This window comes from Neovison vison, chromosome 13 (assembly GCF_020171115.1).
Source record: "Neovison vison isolate M4711 chromosome 13, ASM_NN_V1, whole genome shotgun sequence".
NCBI lineage: Eukaryota > Metazoa > Chordata > Mammalia > Carnivora > Mustelidae > Neogale > Neogale vison.
This window is the reverse complement of record NC_058103.1, coordinates 27,707,282-27,731,947: the sequence shown is the minus strand read 5'-3', so window position 1 is coordinate 27,731,947 and position 24,666 is coordinate 27,707,282. Positions and strand designations below refer to the sequence as shown.

At 35.4% G+C, this 24,666-nt stretch overlaps 1 protein-coding gene across 10 annotated transcripts in view; it reads left to right on the top strand.

Moving 5' to 3' along the window:
• The window catches only part of EML5 (EMAP like 5), a 182,337-nt gene that overhangs the window by 11,344 nt on the left and 146,327 nt on the right, over positions 1 to 24,666 (top strand). For 9 of the 10 annotated variants that reach the window (XM_044229512.1, XM_044229511.1, XM_044229510.1 and 6 more), the window contains exon 2: positions 18,517 to 18,676. In XM_044229512.1, the coding sequence (XP_044085447.1) occupies positions 18,517 to 18,676 (160 nt within the window). Of the gene's footprint in view, positions 1 to 18,516; positions 18,677 to 20,272; positions 20,320 to 24,666 lie in introns of those variants that run through there. The other variant, XM_044229513.1, reaches the window with a different exon arrangement.

The following is a 24,666-nucleotide window of genomic DNA, read 5'->3' as shown; positions in this document are numbered from 1 at the left end:
TTGGCAAATGAGGTTGTGATTGTAGGTGTTGTTAACTCAGATTTCACTCTGAAAACAATCTTGTTATTCACAATTGAGGGCAGAATACCTGATTTTACTTTAAGTAAGAGGGGAATATAGGGATAAAATAGAGAGACCGATTGGATGTGAAGTGAGAATTCTGGAGTATCATTGCCATCTTATGGATGGCGTCAGCCTCTTGATGGAGCACAAAAAAGTGAGAGGTCTTTGTCATGGATGCTGGAAGCATGGCATGTGGCATAACAGGGAGCACTTAATTGAAATGAAAGACCCAGAAATAAATTGATGGCAAGAGAAGTGTACGTAGCCCAGTCCCCACATCAGTTAGATGAACTGAGAGGGACAGTCACCTTGTCAAGGAAATCCTGCCACTCTTCCTGTGAATCATGTATCTACTTCACCTCCCAAGGTGGAACACATCTATTCTTTGCCCCCAATCCACTGGAATCTGTTTTCATCACTATGGGAGGACTGACCTTCTTGGTCAGGAGATACAGTACTAGACACTACTGCTGCTAATGTAAAAGCTCTCATTATGTTATTCATTTTAGTCTATGCAATGTAATTATAGTCACCATAAGCAGTTATTCTAAAGAATTCGCAGTTTTAACTTGATTTTGCTCATGGTATTATTTAAATTAACCACAGGGTGATGATATAACCAAGTCTACCCACCTCAGAATCCCTGTCTTTATAGATGGTTGATCAGGGAGCAAGGCATAATTCCCAGCCAGGAATAGAAAATGAAAGGCCATAGGTGATAACTAACTACAGAGCCCACAGACTAGTCATCCATTACGTGGTTGCAGTGTGACCTTTCTAATTATTAGTTAACCTGTGGACAATGTATTTAACACGTAAAACTCTACAGAAGGTGGCTCTACTGGCATGATAAGGAATGTTACCTGTAACCTGGATGTTAGATTCAGATGACATGCACTTGCAAAGGGCAATTTTTTGCAACCGTAAAGAGACTACATAGGAGTCTGAAGTTTGACATCATATGGAATGTGAGAGGCTTCATGGACCTCCCCCTCAAAGGGTAGTTGTTATATTTTTTAAAGTAGCAATAATATACTATCAAATACAATCATAGAAAATTGAAAGCTGTAGAAAAATATTTACCTGTGGTCTTGCAATCTGGAAATAATACTACTGTGTTTTAGAGATTTCAAGTCTTTTTTTTTTTTTTTTTAAGTAAGCTCTGTGTTCAATGTGGGGCTTAAACTCATGACCCTGAGATCAAGAGTCACATGCTCTACTGACTGACCCAGCCAGGAGCCCCTCCCTTAAAGCCTTTTTTTTTTTTTTTAAAGAGCAGTTTTAGGCTTATACACCAAAACTGAGAGGAAGGTACCCATTTCCCATATACCTCCTGCCCCACACATGCATAGCCTCCCCATTATCAATATCATTCACCAGAATGGTATACTTTTTACGAAGGATGAACCTGTGTTAACACATTATAATCGCTCAAAATCCATAGTTTACCTTAGGGTTCACTCATGGTGTTGAACATTCTTTGGGTTTGGACGAATGTGCAGTGACATATGTCCATCATTATACAGTATTTTTGCTGACCTAAAAATCCTCTGTGCTCTACCTGTATACTCCCTAGCTCCCCCATTCCAACCAGTTGATGTTCCTACTGTCTCTATAGTTTTGCCTTTTCCAGAAGGTCATATAGTTGGAATAATACAGTATGTAATCTTTTCAAATGGACTTCTTTCACTTAGTAATATGCATTTAAGGTTCCAACCGTGTTTTCTCGGCTTGATAGCTCATTTCCTTTTATTTTTTTTTTATTTTTATTTTTTAAAGATTTTATTTATTTGTCAGAGGGCGAGCGCGAAAGCAAGCACAGGCAGGCAGAGGGAGAAGCAGGCTCCCTGCTGAGCAAGGAGCCCGATGTGGGACTCGATCCCAGGACGCTGGGATCATGACCTGAGCCGAAGGCAGCTGCTTAACCAACTGAGCCACCCAGGCGTCCCGCTCATTTCCTTTTAGTGCTAAATAATATTCCCTTGTCTGGATGTACCAAGTTCGTTTATCCCTTCACCTACTGAAGGACATCTTGGTTGCTTCCAAGTTTTGGCAATAATGAATAAGGCTCCTGTAAACATCTATGGGGAGGTTTTGGGTAGATAGAAGTTTTTAATTCCTTTGGGTATAAAGGAACACAATTGCTGGATTGTATGGTAACAGTATGATTAATTTTTTAAGAAACCACCAAACTGTCTTCCAAAATGGCTGTACCATTTTGCATTCCCACCAGCAATGTATGAAAGTCTCTTTTGCTCATCAGCATCAGCATTTGGCATTGTCAGTGTTCTGAATTTTAATAGGCATGTTCTAATAGGCATGTAGCTCTAATAATAGGCATGTAGTGGTATCATGTTGTGATTTGCATTTCCCTGATATCATATGATGTGAAGGATCTTTTCATATGCTTATTTGCCATCTGTATATCTTCTTTGATGAGGGGGTCTGTTAAGGTCTTTGGCCTAATTTGTAATTGGGTTGTTTTCTTATTGTTGAGATTTAAGAGGGCTTTGTATGTTTTGGATAACAGTTCTTTATCAGATGTGTCTTTTGCAAATGTTTTCTCCCATACTATGGCTTGTCTTCAAATGTTCTTGATGTTGTCTTTCACAGAGCAGAAATTTTTTAATGAGGTCGGTTTATCAGTTATTTCTTTCATGTATCCTGTATTTGGTGGTGTACCTAAAAAGGCACCACCATACCTAGATATTTTTCTGTGTTATCTTTTAGGAATTTTATAGTTTTATGTTTTATCTTTAGGTCTATTATCCATTTTGAGTTAAATTTTGTGAAGGACGCTAAGGTCTGTGTTTAGATTCACTTTTTGCATGTAGTTGTCCGGTTTTAGCACTCTTGGTTGAAGAGGGAGACGATCTTTGTATTTCTTTTCCTCCTTTGTCAAATATCAGTCGACAATATTTATGGGGGTCTATTTCTGAGATCTCTGTAAGTGTTGTTGAGTTCCACTTTTTGTTGAGCAATATACTAGTTAATATGTGGAATACAGCTTAACTGTAATATTGACTCCAAGAATAACTAGAAAAATACTTATGCTTTCTTTCTCATTAAGAAAACTGGAACCATCCTGGACTCAGAATCCACATGCCCAGGGTGTAATATAGCAGCCTAATAAGTTACAGCTCTTGCATTCAGATGTTTCCACCAATGCAACTATATATTGCCAACAACCATTTTCAGAGGCATGACAAGGATATCCTAACAGAGAAGGAACACCAAATTGGGAGTCAGACAGCCTGGGTTCCAGTCCTGACTGTGATTAACTAGAAGGGAAACATTAGCCAGAAGATACTGAAGTTGGAGAACTTGCTACGAGTTTACCCTATTTGTTGGCCGTTGTGCAGCTTGGGTCAAAGTACATTTGCACAGTAGAGTCATATGTTTTCATCTGCTTTCCTCCTGTGCCCAGCTCAGCTCTAAGCCCAGCTGGCCCTGGAAAGTAGACTCACACATTGGGGTCGCTTTATCTCAAATAGGCGTCTAGTAACAAAGAGGGCAGCTGAAACTTCTATCAGTTCCTATATTATTTGGTCTGAGATGAAAGTGCCTACAGTCATGAATAGAAATACATTTTGAGCATTTTGTTATTTACAGAGTCTTTATTCCTTATGCTATACTCCAGGCAATAAATCTTTGTGAAGAAGGGAAATTTTAGTTAGTTGCTTAGTAATGCTGATGAATTTGATTACTAGGATGTCTGTATATAAATGGTAAATTAAGGATGCACCATTTTTTAATATTAGCCTAAGGTTTAACCTCTTCTGGAAGTGTTAGTAGGTAGAAATAGGAGTTGTGACTCTGGTAGATAATCCAGAATAAATCTTCATGTCACTTAAAAAAAGAATATTGGAGGCATCAGAACTTTCAGATTCCAGCAGTAAGTACATCCAGCTCCTATCTCATATTAATCCTCCAATGTGTGCATGAGATCTTGCCCTTTCTTGCCTGCTCCAGCGATTCTCCTCATTCACGTATATCAGTATTTTTGATGATACTTTTGGATGAATCTTGAAAAGATGAATCTTAAAGACTTCTAGATGAATCTTGAAAAGGCTTTTCAAGAAATGATGTTAAAAATAACCTAATATCCTTGCGGGGGAGGAGCGGAATGAACTCAATTATATCTCACCATATGCAAAATTTAACTCCTATTAGGTCATATGTCTTAAACATCAAAGAGAACACTATAAAACTGGTACAAAAAAAGTATAGGAAATAGGGCATAAAATGGATGACTTATGAAAAAGAAAATTATAAATTGAACTGGAATAAAATTAAAACTTTTCAAACTTCCAGGTAACCAAAGATAGTGGTGGATGTATAGTAAGTAGCTTTCCAAAATTTCTTCCCTAAACAATGCATAATCATTTCACAAGTATGAAATTTCTATGCAAAGCTATAGCCTTACCATTATGTAAACAGAGAATACCAAGACTGTAAAATAACTAAGTAAAAAAGAGAAAGAGAAACTCTACTTACAGTTTTGCAGGCTCTTTCCTCTCTACCACTGAGCTCTGCAGGGAGCAACTTAACCTAAAAGAACTGTGAAAACAGTATCTTGACTGAATACTGTAAGGATAAAGACAAAAAGAACTATAGATAACGGTATAATCTAGTTAGTAAAATTGTTTCTCACAGGGGTAGTGATTCTGAAACAACTTTGGATGTATTACACTTAAATAAATAGACTTTAGTTTATGGAAAGCTAATTTCTCACTCTTCGAGGAAGAAGTTATACATAAAGGGAGAAATTCTCAATAAAACTTGTGGTTTTGGATTAGAATCACAGGTATCAATATGAAATCATAGTTTTTAGATGTATACACACATAGATACAGAATATAGATAAATGTATATACATGGATTAATATATATATATATACACACACACACACATATTATTTCCGAGTTCTGTCTGTAGCCTAGAAGGAATAACACTCTGTAACAATGACCACATTGATTGCTCCAATCTTATTCTCTAAATACCATTCTCTAATAAAAGGAGCTAGGGCTTCCTGGAGAAGTAGCTAATTATAGGATGGAGCAGGAAAAATCCTAGATGAGCCTTGAATATATTGTGGTGCCTCTAAGTAGACAATTGCAGGGGAGCCTGGGTGGCTCAGTGGGTTAAGCCTCTGCCTTAGGCTCAGGTCACGAACTCAGGGTTCTGGGCTCGAGACCTGCATCGGGCTCTCTGCTCATTGGGGAGTCTGCTTCTCCCTCTCTCTGCCTGCCTCTCTGCCTACTTGTGATCTCTCTGTCAAATAAACAAATAAAATCTTAAAAAAGTAGACAAATGCAAAAGAGCTAGTGGCTTGTTGAAAAAATAAGGGAGCCAAACTGAAGGATCTCCTGAAGGTCACAAATGGAACAATTTGAGCTATAAAACAAATAATGATACTTTTTGAATTTTAACCCATAGAATAAAACAGGAATTGTCAAAAACCAGACTGTGGGCCAATTATGGCCTTCCACCTATTTTTATAAATTTTTATTGGAAAACAAACATGACTATTTCCGCAACTTTTTTTAAAAGATTGATTTATTAGAGAGAGAGAGAGAGTGAGCACACGAGAGAGCAGGAAGGGGCAGAGGAAGAGGGAGAGAGAATCTCAGGCAAACTCCCCACTGAGTGTGGAGCCTGATTTGGGGCTTGATCACACCCTGAGGCAAAATCAAGAGTCAGACACCTAATCAACAGAGCTACCTAGGTGTGCCACTGTTTTTGCAATCTTTTAATAATTCCTCTAAGAAGCCCTTTTAGGAATTTTCTTTTTCTTAATTGCCCCAACTCACCACAAAATTCTATTACCACAGATATACTGTGTATCAGTTTATGTACTTTATATGTATCTATGCTTTATTCATAAAAATAGTAAGACCTTTACACAAGGACCAGTTTTTTCAAAACCCCATGAAAGTGATACTGCTCCCAAGTAGAATGTATGGTTTACATATTGTCAGTGGCTGGTTTGACATTATAACAGCAGAGTTGAGTAGGTGTAATAGAGGCTGAATGGCATGCAAAGCCCAAAATATTTACTGTCACTTTACATAAAAAGTTTATTATTGACCTTTGAATTAAAATATCTTTGAATTCAGCTGATAAAATAATGGATTAACTAAATAAGAGAGAAAAGATCGTTCTTCCTTGGCTAAAATAAAAAAGATAAGAAATGACAAATGTTGGTGAGGATGTGGAGAAAAAGGAACACTTGTACACTGTTGGTGGGAACGTACAGCCACTGTGGAAACAATATAGAAGTTCCTCAAAAAATTAAAAATAGAAATACCATATTATCCATTAATTCCTAGCAAAGAAAACAAAAACACTAATTCTAAAAGATATATGAAACCCTATATTCATTGCAGCATTATTTACAACAGCCAGTAGAGAAGCAATCTAAGTGTCCATTGATAGATGAATGAATAGAGAAGATGAGGTATATTTGCAGACATACACACTCACATACACAAAATGGAATATCACACGTCCATAAGAAAGGATCTTGCCATTTGCAACAACTTGGATGGACCTAGAGGGCAAAATAAAACAAATACTGTATGACTTCATTTGTATGTGGAATCTAAAAAGCAAATGAACAAACAAAAAGCAGAATCAAACCTAAAAATACAAAAACAAACTGATGTTTGCAGAGGGAAAAGTGGTAGAGGGATGGACAAAATAGGTGAGGGGGAAGGAGGGATACAGGTTTCCAGTTATGGATTGAGTAAGTCACGGGAATAAAAGACACAGTATTGGACATATAGTTAATGATACTGTAGTAGTGTTGTATGGTGAGAAATGGTAGCTATACTTGTGAGCATAACATAGAGAAGTTGAAAAACTATGTTGTACACATGAAACTAATGTAACATTATGTGTCAAGTATACTAAAAAAAAAAAAAAAAAAAAAAGACTTAAAAAGATAGGGGTGCCTGGGTGGCTCAGTTGGTTAGGTGTCTGCCTTTGGCTCAGGTCATCATCCTGGGGTCCTGGATTCAAGCCCCTTGTCAGCCTCTGTGCTCAGTGCTGAGTCTGTTTCTTCTATTTCTCCTCAACTCTTCCCCTTCCCTTGCTTGTTCTCTTTCTCAGATAAACAAAATCTTAAAAAAAATTAAAAAGATATTTCTTCCTATGGTAGAATTCCAGTTAATAAATGTAGAAGAAAAGAGTGAAATAAGAGGACCACATAAGTCGAATAGTACAGTAGTAACTTGCAGGCAAGGTCTGGTAATAGATGCTAAAATGAATGAAAGCTTGAGGAGAAACAGGATGGAGAGTAGGAGCATAAGCTCAAAGCATCTCTCCTAAAATACATACTGACTGCAAAGAAAAACTTCATAGTAACTTTATAGTTAAGAAACCCTGAAAACACCATTTTTATATTTTCCAATATAAAAATGAAGGACAATTCCTTGTCCAAGGAATTGAGGTAAACATCATCAGTAATAATACATATTGACCTCCTTAATTGATGAACTCCTTCATATGATGCGCTAAGAAGAACAAATAAAAATTTTGTGGTGTATTTGCCAAAAATGCATAATTTCACTCCGATTGTGGGAAAACATGTTACAAGTCCAAACTGGGGTATAGTTTACAAAATAATTGATTAGTATTTTTCAAAAGTGACCATCATGAAAGACAAGGAAAATTAAAGGAACTGTTACAGAGACTGAAGTTGCTAACGAGAAATAGGAACTAAATGCAGCCTGGGATCCTAGATAGGATCTTGAAATTGGAAAAAACCTTAGTGAGATAACATGAATTTTGAATAAGTAGTTTAGAGGGTGGTATAGAACTAATGTTAATTTCCTCATTCTGGTTATCCTACCAAGGTTAGGTAAGATGTTTATATTAGGACCGTGAGATGAGGGATGTAAGAGAACTGTTTGTACTATTTTTGCAACTTCTTTAATAAATCAAAAGTTCATCCAAAATAAAATTTTTTTAAAAAATAAAAATCTTTTGCTCTTTAAAATGTACCACTAAGAAAATGAAAAGACAGTCCAAAAACTGGGAAGCACATTTACAAAACGTATATTTGAGAGAAGAATTGTATCCAGAATATATCAAGAACTCTTACAATGCAGGAATATGATAATAGATTAACTAAAACATAGGCCAAATGCTTTTTGCCCGGAGTCAGACCCAGTTGCAGGAAGTGCATGACAATGTACAGAGGCTCACACTCTGGACTTCCAGTCATAGTTCAGTGAAGAAGAGCCCCTGGGAGATGGAGAGTAGGGGCATTTATAGAGAGCAGGGAGTTCAAGAAGGGGATCTTAAAGAGTTATAGTTGATGTTCCACACTCACTCTTACACTGCATGTGGTTGAAACTAATTTGAAACAGCATCCCAAAGGCTTTGAGAACTAAATTATAATCATCCAGATTTCAGATTAGCCTCTGTGGTGTGTACATGCGGTACTACTACAAAGGGTTTAAAAATTCTAACACTGGAATCACAGAGGGAGAATTGGAACATGTACCCCATGTTCCAGTCCCTAACTGGATTGCTTGCCTGATGAATCACAAAAAACAAAAAAATCAACATTCTTTAGAGGTTTTTAAAAGGGCCCAGAATTTATAACACAATATTAAAAATGTCCAGTACATAACCCAAGATTATCACACAAAGAATTAGGAAACTCTTAACAAACGATAGTAGTTGTCAGCCCCAAGATTATGTAAAGGTTGGAATTCTCAAAGAACTTAGAGCGGTTGTTACAACGATATGGCATGAAGTAAAGGGGAATGCTCTGGAAACAAATGAAATGTTCCAAGTTCTCAATGAAGAAGTAGAAGCTGTAGAAAAATGGCATATTTAGAATTGAAAAATATAAAAATGGAAGTAAAGAATTACCTGGTGAACTCAGTATCTGTGTGGTAGACAAATTGTGTCCTCCCCTCCTCCCCAGCACCTCTCCCCACAAATATATCCACTCCCTAATCCCTAGAATTTGTGAATATATTGTTAAATGTCAAACATGACTTTGAAGATATGATTAACATATGGACCTTAATAGAGTGTCCTGAATTACCCACATGGACCTAATTTAATTTAATCATGTGAACCCTTAAAAAATAGATAGCTTTCTCCAGCTGGAATCAGAAGAGATGTAGCAGAAGTCAGAAAGATTCCAAACTTGAGAAGAGACTCATTGTCCCATCACTGGTTTGAAGATGCAGGTGTCAGTATAATGAAAAATGCAGGCAGCCTTAGGGAAGTTGAAGTTCTCAGCTGATAGCCAGTAGGAAAACAAAGGCCTTAGTCCTTTCACCACCGGGAATTGAATTCAGCCAGTTCTCTGAATGACTTGGAAGCTGATTTATCCTCAGAGACTCCAGTAAGGAATGAAGCTGTGTTGACACCTTGATTTTGGCATGTTGAGACTCTTACTCAGAGAACTCAGCTGTAACTGGATTTCTGCCCTGCAGAATTTTAGCTAATAAATTTGTGTTTGTCCAGATGCTCAACTTGTGGTAATATGTCATAGCAGCATAGGAAACAGTCTGGAATATATTTTCACCCTTTTCACAAACTAATACGTTAGACTTTTATTGTTTCTTGGATGTCCGTGCAGTCATGAAATACATGGTTCAGAGATAAAGAACTTTATTACTCATGGCACAGCAGATAGCAGGAGTCAATAATAACATTATTTACATTCTTTTCACATGCCTTTGGAATTTTACCAACAGTATAGGTCATATCCTATAAAACAAACCTCAGTAAACTTAAAAGAATTGAAATTATATAAAATATGTTCTCTAAACATAATAAAGTATTAATCATTAACTTAGAGAAAACAGGGAAATCAGAATATTTTAAAGCGAATAAAAATGAAAACATATCAAAATGTGTGAAAATCGACTGCAGCATTGTTTCAAGGGCAATTTATAGTGTTAAGTACATATACTGGAAAGGAAAAAGGTTGAAGATCACTAATCTAAGATTCCACCTTTAGAACTAGAAAAACAAGAGCAAACTAAACACAAAACCAGAAGGAAATAATAAAGAACAGAAATTAATGAAAACCATAAAACAGTAGGGAAAAATCAAACCACAAACTAGTTTTTTGTTTTGTTTTGTTTTCAATGGTGGTCTTAAACTCCAGACCCTGAGGTCAAGACTTGAGCTAAGATCAAGAATCCACTGCTAACCAACTGAGGCACCCAGGAGCCCTAAAAAGATAGTTTTTTTTTGAAAAAGTGATTAAATTGGTGAATTTTCAGCTAGATTACCAAGAACAAAAAGATGGAAGTTACTAGTATTCATCAAGCTATCACTGCAGACCTAAAGACATTAAAAGGATAATAAGGGAATACTCTGAACAGCTATACATAGAGCTATTTGACAACTTAGATGACATGCACTATTCCTTTGAAAGATTCAAGCTATTATAGCTTACCAAGAAGAATAGGTAACATGAATAACCCTCTATTTATTAAAATAATTGGATTTGTAGTTTGAAACATTTCGAAAAAGAAAGCCCCAGGTACAAATGGTTTCACTAATAATTCTGCCAAACATTTAAAGAGGGAATAATACCAATTCCACATAGCTCTTACTGACAATAGATGAGGAGAGAATACTTCCAACTCATTTTATGAGACTGGCTTTACTTTAATATGAAGTCCAGACAAAGGCATTAGAAGAAAAGGAAATTACAGACCACTATTCCTTGTTAACATAGACATAAAAATTCTCAATAAACTAATCAAATAAAATCCATCAATAGAATAATACCTTGTGACCAAGGGGTTCATTTCAGGAGTATAGGGTGAGTTCAATATTTGAAAACTAATCAAGTCAACTCCCTGTATTAAGAGACTAAAGAAGGAAAATCATGATCCTCTCAACAAATGCAGGAAAATAATTTGACAAAACTCAACATCTGTTCATGTATTTTAAAATGCATAGCAAACTAAGAATAGAAGGCTACTTCCTTAACTGTATAAGCATCTATAAAAAACCTACAGCTAACATTATGCTTAATGGTGAGAGACTGAATGTTTTCCTTATAGGACCAGGAGAAAGATAAGGATGTCCTCTCTTTCCTCTCCTAATTCAACATTGTACTGGAAGACTAGCCAGTGCAATAAGGCAAGAAATACAAATAAAAGACTTAGAGGAAAGGAAGAAATAACTATTCCTAGATAATTTGCTTACATAGAAATTTCCAAATAATTTATAGCACTCACACACTACTCCTAAAAGTAGTAAGTGAATTTACCAAGGTCATAAGATAGAAGGTCAATATGCAAAAATCAGTTGTATTTCTGCACACTAGCAATTAACAACTGGAAACGGAAACTAAAAAACAGTACCATTTATAAGAACTCAAAAACCAGTCTTGCATAAATTTAACAAAATCTATGCAGTATTTGTATACTAAAAACTATAAAATGAAGCTGGAAAAACAAAGAGAACTTAAGAATGTAGTATATATATAATGTTCATGGACTGGAAGACTTAATGTAGTAAAGATGTCAGTTTTTCTTAGATTGATCTATAGAGTTTATTTAATACCAGTCCCAACAGGGTATTTAGGATATATAAACTGATTCTAAACTTATAGGGAAGATAAAGCAATTGGAATATCCAGAACAATTTAGAAAAGGAATGAAGGTGGAAGACTCAAAGTACTTAATTTTAAGGATTATTATAAAGCAACAGTAATTTGACCATATGATATTAGTGACATGATAGATACATTGATTAGTGGAACAAAATTATAAGGTACATTTTATGACAAATTAACATAGTCAATTGATATTTGACAAAGGTACATGAACAATTCAGTTGAGAAAAGAGTTTTTTTTTTTTTTTAAGATTTTTATGTATTGATTTGATAGAGATCACAAGTAGGCAGAGAGGCAGGCAGAGGGGGAGGGGTAAGCAGGCTCTCTGCTGAGCAGAGATCCCAATGCGGGGCTTGATTCCAGGACCTTGAGATCATGACCTGAGCTGAAGGCAGAGGTGTAACCCACTGAGCCACCCAGGTGCCCCAAAGAGTATTTTCAATCAATGGTGCTGGAATATTTGGACATCCATATGAAAAAATAAGCAATTACACCTTATATAAAACTGACCCAAAATGGATGGTAGATTTAAATGTGAAACATAAAACTACAAAGATTTTAGAAGGAGACTTAAGAGCAAATCTATATTACCTTTGGTTGTGCAAAGGCATGGTGTATAAAAAAAATATGAAATGTACTTCATAAAAATAAGTTTGCTCTGTGAAAGAAACTGTTATGAGAAGGAAAAGAAAAGCTTCAGCCCAAGAGAAAATATTTGCAAATCACATGTTGGACAAAGGGATTTGTGTTGAGAATACATAAATTAATTGTAAAACTCAAAACTATGAAGACAACCCAATTAAGATGGCTAGAAGACTTGATCAGATTATAAGAAACATTAGTCAATATTATTCATCAGGAAAATTCAAATAAAAAAGATTGACCCCAAGTATTAGTGAGAATGTGGAGCAACTAGAAATTGCATACTTTTGGGGTATATCACATGGCACAAGCACTTTGAGAAATTGGTGGTTTCTTATAAATCTAAACATATATCTACCCTATCCTCCTTTCTTTTTTTTTTTTTTTAAGATTTTTATTTTTATTTATTTGACAGAGAGAGATCACAAGTAGGCAGAGAGGCAGGCAGAGAGAGAGAGGAGGGAGCAGGCTCCCTGCTGAGCAGAGAGCCCGATGCGGGACTCCATCCCAGGACCCTGAGATCATGACCTGAGCCCAAGGCAGTGGCTTAACCCACTGAGCCCCCAGGTGCCCCCTCCTTTCTGTCTTAATGAATTTGCTTATTCTGTACATTTCATCAAAACGGATTCATAAAATATGTGGCCCTTATATATCTGTCTTCTTTAATGTATATGCTTTCAAGGTTTGTTCATGTTGTAACATGTCAGGATTTTATTCCTTTTTAGTGCCAAATAATAATTCATTGTATAGATATATGCCACGTTCTTCAATTGAAGAACTTTTTGGTTGTTTTCACTTTCTGGCTATTATGAGTAATGTTGCTGTGAACATTTGTATATAAGTTTTGTAAAGACATATGTTTCCAGGGTGCCTGGGTGGCTCAGTCATTAAGCGTCTGCCTTCAGCTCAGGTCATGATCCCAGAGTCCTGGGATCAAGCCCCACACTGGGCTCCTTGCTCCGCCGGAAGCCTGCCTTTCCCTCTTCCACTCCCCCTGCTTGTGTTCCTTCTCTCACTATGTCTCTTTCTGTCAAATAAATAAAATCTTAAAAAAAAAACAAAACCCAAACCATAGGTTTCCATTACTTGGGAATTTAGGAGTAGAATTACTAGATCATAAGATAACGCTATGTTTAGCTTTTGAGGAATTGCCAAACCATTTCTGGGAGGGGCTGTATCATTTTACAGTCCCACAGCAATATTTGAAAGTTATGTTTCCTCCATATCCTTGCCAGTACTTGGCATAATATAAATTATATATATTTTACATGCACATATATTATATATGTGTGTATATATATATATTGTGTGTATGTGTATACTTACACACACATCCATACTGTCTTTTCAGTCATGAAAGTGGTATATCATTGAGATTTAGATTTGCAGTTTCCTACTGGCTAATGACATTGAGCATCTTTTCATGTGCTTTTTGTCTGTCTTCCTTGGGGAGATGTTTATTCAAATCCTTTGTCCATTTAAAAAATGGGGTTATTTATGGTTTTATTGTTGAGTTCTTTATATATTATAGCTATAAGTCCCTTATCAAATCTTTGCAATTATGTTCTCACATTCTGTGTGTTGTGTTTTCTTATTTTTGATAGCTGTCCTTTGGAACATAAATATTTTATTTTGGAGGCACCTGGTGGCTCATTTGGTTAAGTATTTGCATGCTGCTTGGGTCATGGTGCTAGAGTCCTGGGATCAAGCCCTACAGCACTCCCTGCTCAGTGGGGCTCCTCTCTGTCCCTCTGCTACTCCCCCTGCTTGTGCTCTCTTGTTCATCCTCTCTCTCAAATAAATAAAAATCTTTTTTCAAAGCAGTTTTTAATTTTGATGAAACCCATTTTATTTTGTTTTTTTGTTGCTTCTGTTTTTGGTGTCCTATCTAAGAAACCCTTATTTTATCTGAGGCTAGTAAGATTTATGCCTATGTTTTCTTCTAAGAATTTTATTATTTTAGCTTTCACATTTTGAATTTTGAATTTTTGTATGTAGTTTAAAGTATGGGTCTAGATTTTTTGTTTTGCATTGTGGATATTCAGATGTCCTAGCACCATCATCTTCCTTTGAATTATCTTGGCATCACTCTTCATGGAAGTCAATTGACAATGTATTGATTTATTTCTGGACTCTGAGTTTTGTTTCATGATCTCCATCTCTGTGATGCCAGTATCATGCTGTGTTGATTACTCTAGTTTTATAGTAAGTTAGTAATTTTTGAAATTGGAAATGTGAATCTTCCAGTTTTGTTCTTTTTCAAGATTATTTTAGTTATTCTCAGTTTTTTTGTCAGCTTGTGAATGTCTCCAAGACAAGCAACTGGTATTTTGGCATGGATTGGTTTTAACTCTAAATCAATTTAGTCAGTATTGCTATTTTAACTATATTACAAGCTTAGAATATGAGATATCTTTCCATTTATTGAGAGCTTTTAAATTTTATTTAGTGGTATTTTGTATTTTTCTATGTACAAGTCTTGTACTTTTTTGTTACGTTTATTCCTAAGTTTTCTTTTTTTGATGCTAATATAAATGAAATTGTTTTCTTCATGTAATTTTCAGATTGTTCATTGCCAGTGTACAGAAATATAACTGATATTTTATGTTGATTTTGTATCCTACCACATTGCTGAACTCATTTATTAGCTTTACTTGGGATTTATTTATTGTTTGTGATTTCTATATACAAGATAATGTCATCTGCAAGTAGAGATAGATTTACTTCTCCCTGTTGTTTCTGTTTCTTGCCTAATTGTCCTGACTAGAATATCCAGTACTGTGTTGGATGGAAGTGACAAAAGCTGACATCCTTATCTTGTTCCAACACTTAGAGGGGAAACTTTCAGTCTTTGACCATTAAATGTGATAACACCTGTGGGTTTTCATAGATTTTCTTTATCAGATTGAGGACGTTCTTTTTATTATTTTTATTTTTTTTAATTAAAAAAGTTATGTAGATAAGATTTTTTCAAAACACAATTGGTCATAATACATTTGATAATATATTAAATATGAATTACTCATTTTCATAAGAAATAAAACTTTTATATGCAGGATTTTAATCCTCAGTTGCGTATTTTTATCACAAAAGAGGTTAGATTTTTGTCATATGCATCTTCTGCCGAGATTAATGTATTTGGGCTTTTTAAAAAAAACTTTTATTTTTATTTTAATTTTTTTTTAGGATTGATCTTTATTCTCTTAATGTATTATATTGGTTTGTTTTTGTATGTTGAACTAACCTTCCATTCCCACTTATCTTCCTTCCCACCGGTTACTCATTTAGTATTCCCTGACTTGATGAATATCATCTAAGCCATCCAGATGCCCAAGCAAGAAATCCTAGAGTCATCTTAGACCCTTCTCTTTCCCTTACTCACTACATCCAATCAGTTGATTTTGTCTTTTCTTTTTTTTAAAGATTTTATTTATTTGTCAGAGAGAGATTGAGAGAAAGAGAGACTGAGTAAGCAGGGGCAGCTAGAGGCAGAAGCAAGCAGTGTGGGACTTGATCCCAGGACCCTAGGATCATGACCTGAGTCAAAGGCAGCTGCTTAACCTACTGAGCCATCCAGGAGTCCCCAGTTGTTTCTGTCTTAATATGTTCCTAAATTTTCCCACTTTGAATCCACCCTCACTCTGATGCCAGGGGTGATATTTTTCTTCCCAAAGTTGAATCTCATATTCTAAATCTACTTGTAGAAAAATTTATGAAGGAGAAATTTCTATGAACTCCCTGCCTTCTGATAATGTACATAAACCATTACCAGCTGTTAAGTCTTTATCTTGGTTTTAAAGACTCAGATTATTTTCTGTGAATTATGAGTGAATTTTCTGTTTCTTGAAATGAGATTTGTGTTATAGTAAGTAGCCAAAACAGTATGGTATTGGCATAAAAATAGACACATAGATCAATGAAACAGAATAGAGAGCCCAGGAATAAACCTACATATATATGGACAATTAGTTTACGACAGAGGAGCCAAAGACATAAAATGGAGGAAGGACATTCTCTTTTTAAATGAATGGTGTTGGGAAAACTGGACAACCACATACAAAAGAATGAAACTTGACCACTATCTTATACTGTACATAAAAATTAACTGAAAATGGATTAAAAACTTGAATGTAAATCCTGAAACCATTAAATTCCTAGAGAAAAACAGGTGGTAAGCTCCTTGACATCAATCTTAGCATTTATTTGTGGGTATGACTTCAAAGACAAGGGAAACCAAAGCAAAAGTAAACAAATTGAAATATATCAAACTAAAGAGCTTCAGCATGGTGAAAGAAACCATCATCAAAAGGAAAAAGCAACCTACTGAATAGGTATTTGCCAAAATTACATATTTGGCAAGGGATTAACATCAAAAACATATAAAGAACTCATACAGCTTAACAAAAAAAATCTAATTAAAAAAACGGGAAGGGGGCGCCTGGGTGGCTCAATGGGTTAAGGCCTCTGCCTTCGGCTCAGGTCATGATCCCCAGGGAGCTGGGATCGAGCCCCACATCAAGCTGTCTGCTTTGCAGGGAGCCTGCTTCCTCTTCTCTCTCTCTCTGCCTGCCTTTCTGCCTACTTGTGATCTCTGTCTGTCAAATAAATAAATAAAATCTTTTTTAAAAAATGGGAAGAAGATATGCATAGACATTTTTCCAAAGAAGATAAATCAGTGGCCAACAGGTACATGAAAAGGTGTTCAACATCCATAATTATTAGGGAAATGCAAATCAAAACCACAATGAGATATCACCTCGCATGAGTAGACTGGCTATCATCAAAAAGACAAGAAAAAAACACATGTTGGAGAGAACGTGGAGAAATGGGAACCCTCCTAAATAAAATCCTGAGAATGTAGATTAGTGCATCCACTATGTAAAACACTATGGCTGTTTCTTAAAAAGTTGACAATAGGACCACCATACTATCCAGCAATTCCTCTTCTGAGCATTTATCTGAAGAATGTGAAAACATTAACCAAAAAGATATGTGCAGCTTATTGTTAATTGCAGTATCATTTACAGTAGCCATGATATGAAACAGTCTAAATGTGGTCAGTGGATGAATGGATAAAGAAGGTGTGGTATATACACAGAATGGACTACTACCATTCCATAAAAAGCCATAAAAGGTGAAATCAGATGGCAACAGCATCAGTGGGTGAATGGATGAAATTAGCCATAAAAAGAGTGAAATCAGATGGCAACAACATGGATGGACCTTGAAGGTATTAAGTGAACTAAGTCAGAAGGAAAAAGTAAAAAACAATATGATCTCGTCATATGTGACTCTAAAAACAACAACAACAACAAATAAAACAAAAATGAACTCATTCACAGAAAACAGATTGGTGGTTATCACAAGGGTAGTGGTGATTCTACAATGGTGGGTGGTTGAGGGGTGGGCAAAATGAGTGAAGGAAGTCAAATGTATTACGATAAATGGTAACTAGATTTTTGGAGGTGATCGTTTTGAGATGAATACAGATACTTAATTATAATCTTATATACCTGAAACTTATATAATGTTACATACCAATGTTACTTCAGTTAAGAATGGGATTTGTAATTTAAGTATTATCATAGGGGTGCTGCTAAATACTATTTTTGGACACTAAGATTAGAGTAAAATTGGAGAGAAGGCTTAAAAACAGATGAAGACCAAATGGGAAAATGGCATGTGGTAAGGTTGCTACTAATTTGTTGCTGTGGTGCAGTTGATCTCTTGTGAGAATTCTTTTCTTGCAAAGTTTACACACATTGTATCATATTACAGAGATTATGAAGTCTATCATCAGTCTGCTTATCACATACATATACTAGTTAAGTAATAACTTTTTGCATGAATTTTTGTAGAAGTTATTTATTTTTAAAGATTTTATTTATTTGACAGAGACACAGCAAGAGAGGGAACACATGCAGGGGGAATGGGAGAGGGAGAAACAGGCTTCCTGCTGAGTAGGGAGCCCGATTGGGGCTCGATCTAGGACACTGGGATCATGACCCAAGCCTGAGGTAGATGCTTAATGACTAAGCCACCCAGACACCCCTGTAAGAAGTTATTTTAAATCCAAATTATTTAAAATGGATAACATCTAATTTTTGCATTGGTATATATAAAGTTTACATCTATCAAATACTATAAAAGCTCTATAATCAATATTAAGTCAATTTGTTTGTTAATTTATTTATTTTGCAGCCTTGCATTGCATCCTGAACGAGTATTAGTAGCAACAGGACAAGTTGGGAAAGAGCCTTATATCTGTGTTTGGGATTCATACACTGTGCAGACCATATCAGTTCTAAAGGATGTTCATACACATGGTATAGCCTGTTTAGCATTCGACTTAGACGGACAGGTATGTGATATTTTTTCTCTTTTCCTAAACTATATCTTAAAAATGTGTACCATAAGAAATTATTATAAATATATAAATATTAAATTGGAAAGCAATAGGTGAAAGATGCCTATTTGTTCAAGGGTAGAGGTAGGTAGGTTGGGTGGATAGTTAATAAGTATAATAAAATAAGAACAATAAGGAGTCTTTATTTCATGTATCAAGAACTTTTTAATCAACACTATTATGAAAGCCAAAGAGATTCTGACTCAGTAGAGTATTACCTGGTTGTCCTAGAAAATTTTACATATTAATAACTCTTTTCCAGGTAGTTTAGTTGATAAGACAGATGGGAGACATATTAGGAAAACTAGGTTTCTCTAAGTAGAGCTGTATGCATTTTTTCGGTTATTTTAAAGGTTTCTGTTAAAATTACATTTTTTATTGAAAATAGAGGCAGCTCTTATAGTATGAGCTATTTTTATACAAAATCAAAGTTGAAAAAAAGAGTATATTATCATTCCACTTACTTATTACTCCCCAAATTATTATCTACTTCTAATTAATGATTGTTAAAAAAATTAAACATGCCAAGAACTTTTTTGTGGTGCTTTCATGAAACTTGTTATACCAAAAACATATTTAAGTAGTAGTAAGAAGTTGAATTTTACAGATGTGGTTAATTTATAGCCTTTAATTTTTATGTTAAAATTAGACTTTAAAAAAATCATTTTAATTTTTAAAGAAATTTTAGTTACCTGCTTTTCAGTTCATAAAATTAATTTTATATTGATATTTTACAAAAACAGATTACATTGTGTTCTGTTTCCTTGAAAATGATAAAGTACATGTTTTATTTATAACTATGAGGAATAGCTTATTCGAGTAGCATTAGATTAATGACTTTTTTTTAAGAGTCTGGTAAGAGATTTTTAAATACTTAACTGGAAGCTTTCATCTGGGGAAAAATGTGCTTCTAGGTTTAATATCAATATGTAGCAGTGATTGGCAATTATAGATCCTTAATTTGTATCCCATTTTTACTATTGTTTTTCAAGTCCCTTACTGTCCTCATATCCATTTCATTTTCTTTTTTTAAAGAGAGAGAATAACACTCTTTACCTACCTCACAGAAGATTAAATTTTATGAAACAAAACTCCACAGCTTTTTTTAATCATTTACCAAAAGTGTTATGAAGTCCAAGGTGTATTAACTATAATAAGCATCTGTATACTTTAAACACAGATGTTTTCTTAATTTTGAAATTGCTCTTTCTAAATGTAATATATTGCATTGTTGAGGAATTTCTTTAATATATACAAGGAAAAGTCATGCCCATAGATTTTCCTAGTTGAAAGGCCTTTAATTTTGCTTAAGTAACTTGAAAAGCCTTGGTTACATGTATTATCACAGATCTTTATGAGAATGTGTTACTTAAAATTTTAAGCTTATAGAAAACATAACAGCTAAAAGTTACTGAGCACATACTAAGTACCAAGCATTGTGCTAAGCCTACCTTATCTTATTTAATCCTCACAGCAACCCTATGAAATAGATACTATTATTATCTCTATTTTACAGATAAAGAAACTGAGACTTAGAGAGGTTAAATAACTTGCCCCAGGTTACACAGCTAGTAAATGGAGCCAGAGCGGAAACCCAGGTCAGTCACACTCCAAAGCTCATGTTTTTAACCGCAATACTCTCCTGCCTCCCAAACATGGAACTTAGGAGGTAGTGATTTATATTTCAGAAGGAATTCATCCATCTTAAATATAGTTAAAGCTTATAAGGAACTGCTGCCAATTGAAGATTAAGAAGAGTATCTCTGATATGATATTACTGAGAAAATGTTTTAGTTAAAAAATATATTTGAGAACATATCTATTCACTAATATCTATAAACTGTTTATGAGTTATCAACTAGGAAATATCATATGATTTTTGCATTTTGTACTAGATTTGAAACTATAAGTGCTCTGTTAAGATTTATCCAATGAATGCGTTTCCTTGTTGGTAGTAAGCTGAATGGTATTTTCCCAGAGGCTTTCTTCTAAATGGACTGAATACTCTAATACCAGAAGTCTGCCTTACTGAGAATAATTAGGACTTGATATGCATGTAAATGCACATCAAATAGGAACTCAAATTTCTTAGTGGGAAGAAGGAAAATTTGAGTGGTACTTTGTCTTGAAAATATAAAATACATTTTAAAAACATTTCTCATATTAAAATCTAAGCTATAGTAACAGATCTGGTGATTCACAGAATAAATAAGACTAGTGTTACTTTTTAAACGTAGTTTTGTCAGTTATGTGACTTACAAAATAAAATGCTTTAGTTTACCTTTGACTATTGGCACATGATTATGAAGAGAGTAATTTTTGCAAAAACAGTAGGGGAGTTCACTGGTTTTTTCAAGTGCCTTTTAGAAATCTCTTGATATCAGGACATAGCTCAAGTGCCTAATGTATTTTTCTTGAGTTTTTTTCCTATTTCTTTGCCAGACCTAATTTCCGATAGCTTTATTTATGATTATACCAGTATTTACTCCATTAAGCCCTGAATCTTTTACAAAATTTGTGATTTTACTTTGTAACAACATGACAATTGTTATGTAATGAACACTGAGATTACAAGGACCCCCATACTAAAATCTTTTAAGTGTAATTTTTCCTTATTTGAGTATGTTTCACAGTTGCAGGAACTTATGGATCATCTAGTTGTGTCTTTTGGGATATTTTTCTTATTTGAGAATTTAGTGTGCTAAAAATTTTTAATGAATACTTCCAATTCAATTAATGGACACAACCAAGATTTTGTTTGGGACTTAGATCAAGGAGGAATTTAGGAAGATGGTTAGAGGCTTCTTTACCTGGTTTTCTTTCTCCCTCTCTGACTTTTACTTCTTAATCTTTAAAGGAGCTTTTCCTTCTATCTGGTTCTTAAATATCAGTGTTATTTAGGAGTTTGTAGCCTTCTTATTCTCTCACATGAGTTTAACGTCCCCGTCAGTTAACAGTGGCCCCAGCTTCTCTCCTTAACTCTAGACACCCCCTCCCTTGAGTGTCATACAAATATACCAAATATTACACATTTAAAACTGAATCTCCCTTTATTCCAACTCTCTTAAAACACAAAGTTTATTCTTTCTCTGGCTCTGGCCTACATTTCTAGCTTTGTCTCCTGCCACTTTCCAGGTGGTACTCCCCTAAGCTATCCTGAATTAGGCTTTTTCTTGAAAATACCATGATCTCTCTAATCTTGGTGTCCTTTGGTCTGAAAGGCACTTTCTCTTACTTTTCTACCGAAATCCTCCTCAGTCTTCCAAGATACTGTTAAAGCATTACTTTAAAAAGTTTCTTGTTTATTTGGAAGAGAGAGAAAATACATGCATGAGGCAGGGAGAGGGAAAAAGAGAAAGAGGAGCAGACTCCTTGCTGAGCAGGGAGCCTGACAAATAGCTCCATCCCAGGATTCTGGGATCATGACCTGAGCTGAAGGCAGATACTCAACTGAGCCATGCAGACACCCTGAAAGCATTACTTTTACTGGAAAACCTTATTTTCTTTGTTATCTACCTAGGCTGGGTTAAATGTGAGGGAAAAATGATTAAAAAAAAAAATGACAGAAAGCTAGGAGAGGAAGTAGTATTGACTTGACTATTTCTACCTTATCCTCTCTGCTGTTACTTAACATATGCTGAGGGAGGTTGATTTTGGCTATGTAAGTTTGCTCAGAGAAGTGCTCCCAGATCTCTTTTGTTACTGCCTATACACAGCTGTATGTTTGGAGGCTCTATGGAGATACATGGAGTTTTAAAACTTTTGACCAGTTGTGGTTTGCTGTTTGTGTATGATGAGCCAAGTCAGAGAGAAAGGACGGTGCCCCTTAACTGTCCCTCACTTGATGCTTGTCTTGTGAAATTTTAATCTCTACACAGTAAAGATCTCTTTTAGCTAGATACTGATACCTTATAGTTCTGAACTATTAAAGACTCTCAAGAAAGCAAATCCTCTCCTTTTGTTCCCTTCAGATTTCTGCCAGCATGATTTGATGGAGAGCCATAACAGACTATATACTGTATCTTTTTATGGGAGCCATTTATTCCACCCGTATGAGGGTTTAAATAGTAATTCTACTTTGCAGAAATCTGTTTCTAACTGGGTACTTGATGGCCTTTCTAATTTGGAAAGGAAGAGGGCATAGGTTCGTTCTTTCTTTCTTTCTTTTTCTTTTTTTTTTTTTTGGTAAGATTTAATTATTTGAGAGAAAGAGCATGTGGGTGCATGTGTACCCGCACATGCCTGTGTGTGAGTCAGGGGAGGGACAGAGGGTGATAATCTTCAAGCTGACTCCCTGCTGAGCACAGAGCCCAACTCAGGGCTCACACCCATGAGATCTCACACCCATGAGATCATGACCTGAGCTGAAACCAAGAGTTAGACACTCAACCAAGCCACCCATACGCCCTGAAAGGATAGGTTCTTAAAGCTAATTAAGATTATGGTAAGCTGGGTACCTGGGTGGCTCAGTGGGTTAGCCTCTACCTTCAGCTCAGGTTGTGGTCCTGGGGTCCTGGGATCAAGTCCCACATTGGGCTCTCTGCTCAGTGGGGAGCCTGCTTCCTCCTCTCTCTCTCTGTGCCTGCCTCTCTGCCTACTTGTGATCTTTGCCTGTCAAATAAATAAAATCGTAAAAAAAAAAAAAAAGATTATGGTAAGCTAATAATGATAGCAAACATTTTATAATATAGTAACTCTCATATATATTAATTTTCTTGTTAACCCTATGAAACATGTTTATTATCCCCACTTAACAGGTGAGGAAACAAGATACAAAGAGACTGCATAACTGCTGAAAGTAATCCAGTTCATGAGAAATGTAGCTAGTGTTCGAACCTAGGTAGCCTGGTACCGGTGTCTATGCTTTAAATAAGAGATTAGTAAACTTTCTGTAACAAGTCGTATAGGAAATATTTAAGCTTTGTAGACCGTACAGTCTCTGGCTCAGCTACCCAGCTCTGCATTGTAGTGGGAAAGCAGTCATAGCTTGTAAAAGAATAGGTATGGCTGTGCTTCAATATAACTTTATTTACAAAAGCAGGGTGCAGGCTGGATTTGGCTTGAGTGTTATAGTTTGCTGACCCCTGCTTCTAAACCAGTGCTTTTCACATTTTGTGTTGTGGGCTGATCCTTATGATTTCTTTTTTAACCCTTCAGTTACTTAGAAGTGTATTGTTATTTTCCACCCATTTGGAGCGTTTTCTGAATAGCTTCCTGTTATTTTAATTTCTGTTTTTGTCAGAAAACATAGTCTGTATTTTAATTTTTTTAATTTGTTTAGGCTTATTTTGTGATTTTCACGAAGCTCATATGCACTTGGAAAGATCGTGGAAAAACATGTATTCTGCTGTTTTGTTTCTCCATTTGTTTACTGTGCTATTGTTATTTGTTTTACTTACACATATTTTGTAAATTTTATAGCTGTAATTTTTGCTTTACACAGTTTTAAAAGAAAATTAAAAGCAAAAGCCTTATTTACGTATTATTTGGGCATTCTTCATTCACAAATGTATCATATCTGTGTGCCTGAAGAAATTTCCATTATTGTATCTTCTAGTGCAGATTTGTCAATGGTGTATTTTCTCACCTTCTGTTTACTTGAATAACATTATTTTGACCCAATTTTCCAAAGATAATTTTGGTAGGTATACTATTCTATGTTACCTTTCCCCTCAGCATTTTAAAGATTTTATGTATTTGTTTATTTGAGAGAGAGAGATTGGAAGGTGCAAGTGGGGGAGGACCAGGATCAGAGGGAGAGGGACGGCCGACTCTGCACTGTACTCAGAGCCCACTGCAGGCTTGGTCCATGACCCTGAGATCATGACCTGAGCCAAAATCAAGAGTCCAGAGCCAAATGGACTGAGTCATCCAGGCACTCCCACCTCTCAGCATTTTAAAAGAGGTTATTCATTGTCATTTGACTTGTATAGCTTCAGATGAGG